General features: G+C 34.6%; 1 protein-coding gene across 8 annotated transcripts in view; it reads left to right on the forward strand.

Annotated features, from left to right (window-relative positions):
• The window catches only part of FOXP2 (forkhead box P2), a 583386-nt gene that overhangs the window by 448480 nt on the left and 120364 nt on the right, over nucleotides 1-14542 (forward strand). For 5 of the 8 annotated variants that reach the window (XM_039250276.1, XM_039250275.1, XM_039250281.1 and 2 more), the window contains one exon: nucleotides 8453-8527. The exons of the other annotated variants lie outside the window; for them this stretch is intronic. In XM_039250276.1, coding sequence (XP_039106207.1) covers nucleotides 8453-8527 — 75 coding nt within the window. The remainder of the gene's footprint in view (nucleotides 1-8452; nucleotides 8528-14542) is intronic. 8 annotated transcript variants of the gene reach the window in all.

Consider the following 14542-nt stretch of genomic DNA (forward strand, 5'->3'; position numbering starts at 1 on the left):
CTGTATTTCTGACCCTGTATTACCTCACCTAACTCAAGGTGGCAAGACACATCTCTATTTTCTTTTAACTACAAAGTAAAAAAGAAGAGCAGAAAACTAAGGACTATAATTCTTATGTTTGCATATGTGATCTGCTTAGCCTCAATACACCCTGGAAAAAATTATATTACATATAAATATATATATATAAAGTTATATTACATATAATATGTCCATTTTATGAGTTCAGTAATTACTATATACTTAATTTTTTCTTCTGCCCTCCATATGTTCATGAGAAATATAGTTCCCTAATTTTTTCTCAGAAGAGCTTAAAATATTTTCTTCAATAAAGTAATCAAGCAAATCACAAGAAAAAATTACAATAGTCTACCAACATTCTGTAGGAATATCTCATGCCAGAAGTGTCTGTTGACTGCTGCCTTCATTCCCTCTTAAAACATAATAACTACATTACTTGTAGGAGCACTGTGGGCATGTTTTGTTTTTCAGTGACTTTAGGCACATGAAAGATACTTGATTAACATCCCTGGAGGTTCAAGTTGTCTACATAGTCAGGGAACAGTTGTAGGTCTTACCCTTCTCGCAGACAGCAGCCAGGTCATATGCCCCATCCTTGATCTCAGCCTCACCTGTGCAGACAGCCGGGTGCTGTGGGTAAGAGGTGTCCATATCCTTTCTATTCTCAGCTCCTCTGCTGAGATCTCTAACAAGGGTGCCAATTAGTGCCAGTTATGATGGCACTTTCTGAGGTGAATGAGACAGGATAGACAAAAACAGGGTGAAAAATCTGACTTCAACATTGTTATATTCTGTAATTTTTCTTAATTCTTCAGTACTTTTTCACCATGAAATGGAGATCAAATCTTATTTTAGAAATTTCAGTGGATTTAATTGATTAATATTATGTTCTTTAAAATCATAAATCCTCCCCATATCTGTGGTATCTAGATAGAGACAATGGCCACCTACTGAAAAAAGTGTTAACTGACTAAACAGAATGAAAGCATGAGAAATTACCTGTCATGCAAATAGCCTGAACATGAAAGACAAGTTTTCTCAAAGTAGGATCGTAGAGCTCAAAATCACAATCACTGAGATGCTTGTTAAAATCCATATTCTTGTACCCTATCCCAGATCTTTTGCATCTGATTCTCTAGGAATAAAGCCTTGAACCTGCAATTATAATAGCTTATCCAGAGATTCCTTCACATGCTAAAGTACAGTAGGATGTATAATGCACAGAAGCCTAAAAAATAAATAAAAATATGACCTTCTGGGCACCTGGGTGGTTCAGTCACTTGAGCATCTGACTTTGGCTCAGGTCATGATCTCACAGTTCGTGAGTTCAAGCCTGCCTCGAGCTCTCTGCTGTCAGCACAGGACCCACTTCCATCCTCTGTCCCCCTCTCTCTCTGCCCCTCTCCCTTCTCTCAAAAATAAGTAAACATTAAAAATAAAAGCATGACTTTTGTAAATAATTTCAGCTCCTTGGACTTCGTTTCCCTTCTCTGCAAAGTGATTCTTTAACGGCCACCTCATGGGTTCCTCAATATTATGTGGGTTTTGCAGTCAGTGCCACAGGGGATGTAGAAAAAGGAAGGCAGGGCTAACCTAACTACTTCCTCAAGATGAAGTATGAAATCCTAAGGCGTGTGCTTATATTGATTTGGTCCTTTCTGCTTCTCCTTCACTGAGTTCAAACAACACCAACCACTTTGAGCCACTGGACTTAGGAAATACACAGGCATTAGTTCTGTTTTCCTCACCTTCTCTTCAGAGCTAAGCAGCTTTGAATCTGTTTTTCAAACACTGGCTGGAGAAGGATGAAGCAATTTGAATTTGTGAAGCCAACACAGAACACCCAGGCACAACCCTGCCCACACTGTCCCGGGGGCAATTTCCACAAGATACAATGAATGGCCTCAAAATAGCCAACCAAACCAACAAACTAAACAGTTGGAGTGGAAGAAAGGCCAACCAAGTGTTTAATTTTGTTCTTGTTTTATACCAGGTCAAGAGTGGCCATATTTCTTGACTAGGTGAATGCTTTTTTTAAAACTTCAAAATGTAGACTATGATTCCACTCAAATATCATTGTATTGCAGCTTAGGTTTTAAACATGTTAAAGAAAAGGGCACCTGACTGGCTCAGTCAGTGGAGCATACAACTCTTGATCTTGAGGTTGTGAGTTCGAATCCTATATTGGGTGTAGACATTACTAAAAATTAAAATCTAAAATAAAGTCAAAGAAAAATTTGAGCACAACTTCAGCCAACCTCAAGAACAAACTCTGATTTAAAACATTTTTACTTGTTGTAAGTGATCAATATATAATTCTTGCTTATTTTTCTATGAAATGTATACCTTCATCAGCTTTGCAAAAAATTATATTCTTTCTAAGAAATCATTTCACCTTGTTACTGAATGCAAACACCATCATTTTAATTTTATATTTTGCTGCTTCAGGTTTCTAAAAAGCTAAAAAATAATGTATTTAATTTTAATTTTATTGAAATATAATTGACATACAATAATATATTAATTCCAGGTATACAGTGTAATGATTTGGCATGTATATACATTATGAAATGATCACCATGATAAGTCTAGCTAACATCTATCACCAAACAAAGGTATTTGCATTATTATTGACTCTATTTCCTATGCTGTATTTTACATCCCCATGACTTATTTATTTTATAATTGGAAGTTTGTTCCTCTTAATCCCTTTCACCTATTTCACCCATTCCCCCACCCCTCTGGCAACCACCAGTTTGTTCTCTGTATTTATGAGTCTGTTTCTGATTTGGTTTTTTTTTTTAGATTTACATGTAAGTGGACTTATATGGCATTTATCTTTCTTTGTTTAACTTACTTCTCTTAGCAGAATACCCTGCAGGTCCATTCATAGTGTCTCAAATGGCAAGATTTCTGTGTGTGTGTGTGTGTGAATAATACTGCATTGTATTCATGTATGCCACATCTTCATGATCCATTCATCTATTGATGGAACTGGGTTGCATCCATATCTTGGCTATTGTGAATAATGTTGCATTGAATGCAGGGGTACATATATCTTTTCAAATTAGAGTTTTCATTTTCTTCAGATCCAGAAGTTGAATTGCTGTGTGATATGGTATTTCTATTTTTGACTTTTTGAGGAACCACCATACTGTTTTATTTTTTCTTTAATTTATTAATATATTTGGAGTAAAAGGGCAGGGGGATGGGCAGAGAGAGAAGGAGGGAATCCCAAGCAGGATCCCCACTGTCAGCACTAAGCCTGACAAGAGGCTCAAACCCATGAGATTATGACCTGAGCCAAAGTCCAGAAGTGGACACAACCAACTGAGTCACCCAGGTGCCCCCTTTCTCCACACTATTTTATGTAGTGGCTGCACGAGTTTACATTCTCACCAATTGGGCCCAAAATTGTCCTTTTATCTGCATCCTCATCAACACTTGTTATTTCTTGTCTTACTGATACTAGCCAATCTGAAAAGTGTGAAATGATAACTCATTGTGGTTTTGATTTGCATTTCCCTGATGATGAATAATATTGAGCATCTTTTCATGTACCTGTTTGCCATCTGTACATCTTCTTTGGAAAGGTCTCTATTCAGGTCCTCTGATTTGGAACATTTGTTTGTTTGGTGTTGGTTGTATGAGCTCTTTATATATTTTGGATATCAACCCCCTTTTGAAGATATCATTTGCAAATATCTTCTGTCATTCAATAGGTTGCCCTTTTGGTTTGTTGTTTTCTTTATTATACAAAAGCTTTAGTTTAACGTAGTCCCAATAATTTACTTTTGCTTTTGTTGCCCTTGCCTGAGGAGACAGATTCTGCCACCCACCTCCCCCCAAAAAATATTGCTAAGACTGATATACAGTAGTTTACTGCTTAGGTTTTCTTTTAGCATTATATGGTTTCATATCTTATGTTTAGGTCTTTAATCCATTTTGAGTTTATTTTTGTATCGGTGTAAGAAAGTCCAGTGTCACTTTTTTTTTTGTATATAGCTTTCTAGTTTTCCTGGCACCATTTATTAAAGAGACCCTCTTTTCCCCATTGTGTATTCTTTCCTCTTTTGTCATGGATTAGTTGGCCACATACGTGCGGGTTTATTTATGGCCTCTATGTTCTGTTCTGTTGATCTATGTGTCTATTTTTGTGCCTGTATCATTACTGTTTGGATTAATATAGCTTTGTAGAATGGCTTGAAATTTGAATTGTGGTACCTCCAGGTTTGTTTTTCTTTCTCCAGGTTTGTTTTGCCTCAGAGATTTTTTGTGGTTCCATTTGCATTTAAGGATTATTTGTTTTAGTTCTGGGAAAAATGCTCTTGGTATTTTGATAGGGATTGTATTGACTCTGTAGGTTACTTTGGGTAATATAATTTTAACAATATTAGTTTTTGCAATCCATGATCATGGTATATCTTTCCATTTATTTGTGTCATGCTTAATTTCTTTTATCACTGTTGTGTAGTTTTCAGAGTACAGATATTTTACCTCCATGGTTAAAAGATTTTTTATTCATGTGAAAGAGGCTTTGATTTATATCATGAAGTCTAATGAGAGACTGAAAGCTATTTGTATGCAGATACAATGTCTTGGGAATTTATGTATACTTTATAGTGTGTAATATTGCATACATAGTAGGACTATAATAATGCTTTTATTTGGAAAAAATTGAATGTTGTTCTGAAGTAGTAATGAGAACTAATAAATATTAAGTACATTGTTGGACATATGGGCACCAGCACTGTTCTAGATACAAATCAATGTATTTAAGCTTATGGTGGTGTCACTTATTACCCCTTCTAGAGAGAGCAGCCAAGAGAGGCTAAATAACTTGTTCAAGGTCACACCGCTAGTAAGTGTTGAGTCAGGATCTGAACCCCGTCAGATTGTCTCCAGAACTAGTATTTTTATTTTCAACACTAAATGACTTACTTTTTATTTTTTTTAACAGAAAATTACAATGATCCATATTTAACAGAAGAACAGATTCCTTCTGAAGTTAATGTTGAAAGCTCATTCCAGGACACTGTCTTGGCCTTTTCACTGTTAAAATGTTCTTTGGTGCTTATTTGAAACAGATGCAAACATTTAAAATATCCATTCACATTGTGTTTCCCTGTGATTTGCTGGTATATGTCAGGTTGCCTCCAGGAGACCCATTTCTAAATGACTGTCTGATTTCATTCGCCTTACTACTCCTTTACAGACCTGCAGCTTCATGAATCTGTTAAAGCATGGTTGATCAGAGGTTTATTAATGTCTTTTGCCAATATTCTATCACTTTCTGTTGTGGAAAGCTCCTAGGACAGCCAGTAGAAGAAGCTGGATGTGTTTTTCAAAGCACAGTTTTTTCAACCAAGCCTTTTGGCAAGACATGGTGGCAGACTAATGGTAGTGTAAAGTTTATTCCCACATACTTTTAATTCCGGGAGTTATTAGTTGGGAGTTCAAAGCTATTACCTTTCAAATGATTTTCTTTCTTCTATTGTTGTTCTTCAGTAAACTTTATGATTAAGTTGGCTTTCTATTTTCACAAATTTTGCTTTTGTGAGCAAACTGCTTATTGCTTGCTTGACTCTTTTTTTTAATTTTTAAAGTTTATTTATTTATTTTGAGAGAGAGAGAGAGAGAGAGAGAGAGAGAATCCCAAGCAGGCTCTGTTACAGCATGAAGCCTGACTCGGGGCTCAAACTCAGGAATCCAAATCAAGAGTGAAATGCTTAACCAACTGAGGCACCCTGGCACCCTGCTTGCTCAATTCTTTCAATTGTTGAAAATGCATATAGTTTATAATTTTGCATGCAAAGTGGCAGGAGCAAAAAATGTCACTATGAGTCCTTAGTGTGGGGCAGTCCCTATATCTTGTCTTTAAGGATCAATGAATACTATCATTTTAATGTAGTTTCTTTCTTTCTGTGTTAACAAGAATGATTTGGCGTTTTCAGTCAGTGAGTGTTTTGGTGAGTTAAAGTTTCTGGTTAATAAAAATATGACATTATGGATTTATAGAATCAAAAAATAATGAAAATATACTTTGTACAGGGAGAACATACATTTTAATTATTCTGAAGGTCTCTCAGAATCATACTTTATATCAAAGTTTATTTCATGTTTATCATTTAAAATCACATTTGGAAAGTGAGAAGCAATTCAAGAAAATATGTTTGGACTCTTCTTGGATTTATTGAAATTATATTTGTGAGTAATTTGAGCTAAGATTGAAGAATATTCTCTCTCACCATGAAGTTCCAGGCTACTTTCATCCCAAAGCTCTCATTTGTAGAGAAAAGCAGTGAAAATCTCCTTCTTATAAAAAAATCCTTCTGATATTTTCACACCTGTATTCCTTAAATGGTACCCATACCATTTTATTCCATAGCATCTTTTGTGTATTCCTTTTATCACTGTACTTGTACATTATCTGGAAATTTCCCATTTCCATATTCCTCAAGTGCCGAGGCTTACTTCTCTGTGTACCCTCCCTTCTGACCCTATGATAGGGCCGGCAAATCTTCAGCATTCCAATATGTCTTGTGATATGTTGAAGACAGAAAGTACAATATTTGTGTAATTTGGGTGCTCTTGAAAGAGTTTAAGGTGATGTTGCTTATTTGTGGACTTTAGTTTTCAGCATAAATGTAAATAATGTGACACCTTTGGAGTTCTGGTGATGCTCATTTATTTTTGGTTTTATGTTGATAAGCATTGATCTGAGGATTTTTTGTTAGTCTGGCTCATTGATACAGTATGGGGTAGCATTTCATTTTTTTAGGATACTTATGACCTTGTTAAATAGCAGTCCAAAAATCATGTGGCTTGTTTTGATTTTAACCAAAGTTACAGCTGCCTAGCTGTAAAGCAGTCAGTTTCTCTTATTATGACTAGTTCTTCAACTTGTACTGTTTTAAATTGCCTGCAATTAGCATATTTCAACCTTATTTTTAGGTTTAAATTGCAGTGTGAGAGTGTACTCTCCTCTTAGCTAATTAGTGCTATCAAGGAACAGTAGGTTACCTCATTAGTACCATGTGCATTTAATTAAAGAAGAGAAAATTGGAGTTAACCTCATAGTTAATATTTTCACAGAGTGCTACAATGCCAACACCTTCAATTGGAGTCACACCCCTGTGTATCTAATTATGCACTGGTGCCAAATAAGGTTAGCAAGGGTACTACAAGGCTGTTGACAAAATAATTTAGATGAAAATGTGTTTGTTGGATTCTGACAGTAAAATGTAACTTGAACATTTTTTTTTTCTGTAGTTCTCGTCTGCCAGCTTCAGGTAACATACTTCTTCACAGGAAACGAAAGGCAAGGAGTATTTTGGAAGCCGTATTTCCTGTTTGAATTAATGTTGCTCTTATCTTGCAGAAAATGGCATGTAGCCATGTAAAGCATATACAATCCGATTCTTAAACAGAGACCCTGAACTTCAGAGATGTATTTGAAAAGAATTATTTATAAGATGTAATATTTACATGCATCAAACCACTACAAATACTCCCTGACACCCCTACCACAGCCCTCCTTGCTTTTCTTCTTTTCTGATATAATTTCCCTTGTGTATCTTATGAATGGGGATCATCCTTTCATATCATACATGAAGTCTAAGGATGTGCTGTCACATGGTCTGTTCAAATGCAGTGTAATCCTTTTGCCCTTCAGACAAAATCTTTGAAATGTCTAATGCTACTTAGGTAAAAAATGACATTCCATGTCATTTATCAATAAATAATCACTTTGCTTTTACAGATAAAAATGCAAACTATACATTTGAGTGTATAGAGTAGTTCTCAGTACAAGTGGTACAATTCAACAGGTTTTCACAGAGATTATAGAGTTTAGTTCCTTGGTCTCGAATATATATTTAATGGCAACATTTGTGCTAATAGTAATGCATGGCCAAGGCAGTTTAGTTAAAAAGGTTCTTATGAGTATCCTCACATTTCATGACAAGACGGGATTCATGTTCATTTGTATTGTTAAAATGCAGTGCAAGTCAACAGTTAGCTTTTTCAAAAAGACATAATTAAAGTTTTAAGGATAAATACCATCCCATACTCTAAAATCACAATGTCATTTAAATTTAATATTTATAAGAATATTCATTAACATTGGCCATAATTTTAGCTTAGAAATGGGAAGTGAGGTTCCTAAATCCAGATCATGGCAGACGAATTATTTTTGGTTAGTGGTTAATTCGTTATGTTCAAATATTCAACTTTGTATCTGCCAAATTATTTTTATTTTTTAATTCTATACCATGTTTAACTGTGACACAAAGATGGAATAGTCTCATCTTCGTTCACCTACCAAGATTATAATCCAAAAATATTTTTTAATGATGATGTACATTATTAGTTTAAGCATTAAGATTGGAGGGGAAAAAAGCCAACTCCTGATTCTCTTTGTTTAATCTAGGAATTGCTTCCAGAAACAAAATTATGTGTCTGTGGCCACTCTTCTGGTGATGGGCATCCTCACAACACATTTGCAGTAAGTTACACTGGGCAATTAGATATTCAGCTACTAAGCACAAAGCCAGAGACCCAATCCCACTAAATAGATTATCTGTGATTTTCTATCAGCTCGTCTCTTTCATTGATGCAGATAATCAATAGATGATTAATGTTAAGATACCGGTGTAATTAGTTGGTTTTCTGTTACTTCTTGTATTTTCTCTTAAATTATATTTCATCATATATACACTTCACTGTTTCTATGTGTTGGTAGCGTTAAAATTTACCTGAAATATATAAAGGCATATGGTTGATTCACCACTACACCTTTCTTGAACTTTTAGGAATCATTTGATGAGATAGTGCTGATAAGCAAAAATTAAATAAAGAATCTGGATAGATACAATACATAATTACATATTTTAGGGGAAAGTTGCCATTCCTTGTCTGCAAGTTATGGTACAAATATGTTAAGGCCTTTTTTTTTAACATATTCTTTAACTACAGTATAATTTTTTCTTTAGATTATAATATGCAATAAAAATTGCTTTCATGACCCAATTCACATACCAGTTAGCCTTGGAAATGACTAACAATCCTGAAGTGGCCATTCAAGAATTTTTAAATAGGGCAACTTCATGTTTCTAGATAGCATGGATACTACCTGTATTCTTGAGGAATTTCTAAATATGTAAATCATATATTTTCATATGTAGAATTTTTGCTTGTTCCCTTAAGAATTGAAGTACTTAGTTAGTTTCCATGGTCTAGACTATTCCTAAATTGGCTCACCCAAAATTTATTTTTTAAGGCTATATACATAGTATTTCCTAACTGATAATTGATAGAACACATTATAATTAAGACTTTTATATGCACATAGTATGTTCCTGAATAAAGAAGAAACTTTTAATTTTATACCTTGTTTTTCTTTTAAGGAATATTTTTTTAGCAAAACTAGTATCAATTAATATGGAATGCTATCTTTTGTGGAAAATATTTAAACATAAAATATTTTTCAAAATGTTCAATGCAAAACAAAAAAATGGAAACAGTAACATGCTATTTTATGGAAATAGTGAATGCAGAGGATTGGTAATGAATTTTGTACATTAAAACAGGTTTTGTGATGATCTGAAATTATCTAGTTTGGGTTCTATTCAGTATAATCCTAAAGTGTTTTCCCCCCCTGAGCTTTATGGGAAATATAATATTTGAAAGAAAATACCAGAAATTAAAAAGTTGTGAGTTTTGCTGAAATTGGAAGACTAAATAAGCTAATTTTATTTTCTAGGTATTTTGTTATTTTGAAGGAAGATAAATTTAAGATAAACTTCAAAAATAATTGTGTAATTTAACTTCTTAATAAAAATTCATCCAAAAATATACTTTAAAAAACTAGTGCATTAAAAATGAAAAAGGCAGTATTTCTAATTAGTAGCACTTTTCCCTAAAATAATCCCAATGGAAAAATTGTTTTCATTAAACTGAAGACTGAGCTGACTGAACTACTAATAGTGTTTGTTCTTTATCTAAAACTACTTTTACCATTAAAAAAAATAATTCCCTATTCTGATATAAAAATAAATTTATAGCATGAGATCTTCATATTTTCACTGACATATTTTCAGAATGAAAACAGACCACAGAGAAATTAAATGACTCACCAGAGGCCATTTAACTCCTCATTTCCAAGGCTGAATATATTTACTTATTTATTTATTTTAATGTTTATTCATTTTTGGAAGAGAGAAAGCAAGAGACAGAGAGCAAGCAGGGCAGGGGCAGAGAAAGAGGGAGAGATCGCGAAGCAGGCTCCAGGGTCTGAGCTTTCATCACAGAGCCCGACCTGGGAATTGAAGTCACAAACTGCGAGATCATGACTTGAGCCAAATTCAGATGCTTAACCACCAGTTGAGCCCTCCAGGCACCCAGGCAAGGCTGAATTTATAACCCAGGCCTGTGATCATCAAGGTATCAGTTTAACAAGGATGTACCAGATTGTTTGGAGTTGCCTTGAGTGGGAATCTGAGGTTGTTCCATACGCCTGAGGCTGTGGTTAGTACCTAAGACAGAAAGAGTAGGATGAAGTAGTGAGGTCTGCTGTGGCTGGTAGGGAGAGAGGGACTATGGAAGTTCATGAACCAGGTATTTGCCATCCCTGCAGTGCACCAAACTTAATCCTTCAAATTAGTCACTGAGTGACTCTGCAAATGATGCTCCCTGAATTTCCAACACAAAGAGAACACTAAATATTAAGTAGGTACTTATTGACTACATTAGATATAAACTTTCTGCATGCTAACATGGCTACATAGTGGAATTTAAAATCAAGATGCAAATTAAGACAAGTGATATCTGTTATTCATAGTCGACAATGTCTATGTGATGAACATAGCTCTGTTTTACTAAATTTCATAAGTGCCAGTATGCCAGGGTGAAACTCAGTAAGCTGTGAACCACCATAACTAGTGGGCTAAGAGGATGAAAGGTGTAGAAAATATAGATGGGGTACTGAAAGCTAGCCACGTTCCTTTATAATCTATTTAACTAACATTTGTAACAAATTGTGAATCACTGTAATAATTCTAAAATTTTTTTTATAATTTTTTTTTAATGTTTTATTTATTTCTAGGAGAGAGAGAGAGACAGCATGAGCAGGGGAGGGTCAGAGAGAGAGGGAGTCACAGACTGAAACAGGCTCCAGGCTCTGAGCTGGCAGTCAGCAGAGAGCCCGATGCGGGGCTCGAACCCACGAACCGCAAGATCATGACCTAAGTGAAAGTTGGACGCTTAACCGACTAAGCCACCCAGGCGCCCCAATTTTTAAGAGATCATACATCCCTTTGAGTGGACTAATTTAATATCATACATAGGGACTTCTGGGTGGCTCAGTTGGTTAAGCGTCCGGCTTCAGCCCAGGTCATGATCTCACAGTACATGGGTTTGAGCCCTGAGTCAGGCTGTGTGCTGACAGCTAGCTCAGAGCCTGGAGCCTGTCTCGGATTCTGTGTCTCCCTCTCTCTCTCTGACCCTCTCCTGCTCATGCTGTCTTTCTCTCAGAAATAAATAAAACATTATTTTTTTTAAATATCATACATATTACTTGAACACATGCTTGATCAACCTTCACAAATAAAAAGCCAAACTTTTCAGGCAAATGTTCCAAATTGGCAGATTAAGTTGATTTTTACCCCACCTTCCCTTAACTTAAAAACTAAAAACCCTGTAAGTTTATTAACAAGCTGGAAGTAAAGTCCCATAAATTTCAGAGGAAAAAAATTCATTTGCAATTAAAGCCCAAATTACCTTGAAGAAATAAGTGATAATATATATTTGATAGTAAACAGATGTCAGTTCTCTCTCATACCATCCTCTTTTAGGCATTGATTCTATCAAGTTCCTAACAAAAGATGCAATAAAAATATATTTCAGAGAAATATTTTCTGGTGTTTTGGTTTGCTAGTAGTGATCAGACAGTAGCTGTCATCTGAGTATTGTGTTTCTTTATTATCACATTGTTGAATAGTCGTGATACTTTTATGTATCCACTAATCGATTATATTTATTGTGCCTCTACTAATTTATTACAATACCAGGTAATAATTATGCTCACTTATATCATCTCTACCTGAAAGTTGTAATCTTAAATTCTATCTACTTGTTGTATTTCAAAGAAATGTTTGGTCTGCATAGGTTGTATGTTTACCATTCTAACCATATAAAATCCTTATTATAACTTGAGAGAAGCATTAAATTCTGGCTTTCAAGGACAGGAGTATGAGAGCAAGAGAACTTCATTGTGAGAGATTATTTTTCAATACTTCCTTTTCACACTCCATTTTTTGTCAGTGGTATATTTTAACTTTAATCTGGAAAAATCTTCACTTATTTTACCTTTCTTTCATTTCAAACTTTAATAATAAGATAGATGCTCCCCCTACCCCTTGACATATCAAACAGCTTTACTAATGGCTAACTGTCATGATCCTGAATTTGCCTTCCTACCACACAATAGTAATCCAAGTTCACTCCCCAGTAGCTAGATTTTGTTGACACCTCATCTGTCTGAATGGCTTCATTAACACCTACCTGCAGAATCTTATTGTTAGTCTTGCCTACAGGTTTTTACACCTAAGTGAATACTACTTTACATAGGAGCCTGTTAGCTCCATGTGCTAAGGCAATTATGTTGAATGCTTAGATCTTTGTCTTTTGGGTCTTATTTTCAAGACATTTAGCATTGGGACAAATGAGTAGTTTGGTGAGCAAAACTTGTTAGACCTAGAAAAATCAAAAATGAAACTTGGCTGGCCTTGGCCCTTTTGATTTATAACCCATTCAAATTAAATTTCATTGACCACATTGAATCTCTCCCCCTACAGATCTTTATTCTGTTGCTATTGCCTCCTACTTTCATTTTGATGAGAACTGTGGATTGGAGAAAATAAGGGGAAAAGGCTAGTGACCGTTTTTAAAAAATCTCTTATTTTCTATCAAAATTCATCTCTCTTTTTAGGCTTTACATGAATTCTACCCCACAGTAAATCATGTATCCCATGGGCACTGGAATCAGCTTTCTAGATTGAATATTGGACAAATTATTTACATTTTTTAGCCTCATGCTCTCATCTGTAAACTTAGGATAATAGTAATATCTACCTTTTAGGCTGGTAATGGGGATTAAATTTTAACCTAAAAATACTTAGCTTGATGACTAACTAACACATAGAAAGTGTGCAACAGATATTTGAGTCAGTAGCCATAGTATATAGTATCAGTATACTCTTGGTTGGAATAAAGATGTAATTCTGTTTTATGTAAATTTAGATACATATTTGGTATTAACATTAAATAAGAAGCATTAGGCATTATACTTTGAATAATGAATAAAACAGATGGAAATGTTCCTTAAGGAAAGTCTTTACATTCATTAATTTAAGTTAAACACTGACTTATTCACAAAAATCAGTGTTATCCAAATGTTTTCTGATTTGTTAAATGGAAGATAGCTAAGTGGAAGTGGAAGAGAAAGAATCCTTCTTCACCAGATCTAAATGATGTCCTTCTGGCAGCCAAGGAAAATTACTGCTAAAGAAGGTTAGGGAACGTGATTGTCCCCTTAATTGTCTGTATCCAGCTAGAGTACATGAGATATGAAATTGGGAGACACATGTAGCAGTGCCAGAGGACCTCCAATATTTTCTGCCTTCTCTATTATAAATTTATTAGCAGACTAACCAAGAGCTAAAGATAAATTATGACTGGTAGTATTGACATTTTAACATGCTGGAGACAGTTAACCAGGAATAAAGTTGTGGTAACTTTTTTACACAAAGTTATAAAACTTATAAAACCTATATCACAAGATTTAACTCTTTATTCTTAGTGTAAAGTTGTGGTAGAATCTTAGTGAGTCCCCTAATATCTCTCCATTATTCATAAACTTGAATTTATTATGAAGCAGTACAAATTAGATTTGTTAATTGTGTTCATTTTCAATACTTTTTATTTACTATTACAATAGTAGCAGTACTGTACTAGGTCCTTTGGTATAAACCTTAAGATAATCAAATATTTCAAACACTTATACTACAACTGATTTTATTAATGCCATAAAGTTACAATATAGTGACCATGTTTAAGGCTATGGTTAAAAACCGTCTAGATTCTTCAGAAATAGAATAAAGATTTCTGTATTTAAAAGCTTGGCTGACATTTGTGTGCAATTCCTTGATTAGTCTTTTTCTTTCCAAGTGTAATTCAAAATATTAATAATTATCTTTACACACCTCACTCAGCTGGGATGTAGCTCCCTGAGCTCAGTTCATTCTAGACACCTCTCCTGAGTGATTGCCTCTCACCTTCTATTTTATTGCAATATTTGAGATTGCAGTGAATTCTCTTGATGTTGGTTCCAAGAACAACCAGTAGCAGAGCTTTTTCAATGGAGACTCCTCTTTGAAATTTATAATGAATAATTTACTCCCCTCGATGATTCACCAAAGCATTAGTAAGGCAGAAATCAGGGGCTGATGAAAGGATTATTTAT

This window comes from Hyaena hyaena, unplaced genomic scaffold (genome assembly GCF_003009895.1).
Source record: "Hyaena hyaena isolate Hyena2069 unplaced genomic scaffold, ASM300989v1 scaffold_365, whole genome shotgun sequence".
In the NCBI taxonomy this organism is placed as follows: Eukaryota; Metazoa; Chordata; class Mammalia; order Carnivora; family Hyaenidae; genus Hyaena; species Hyaena hyaena.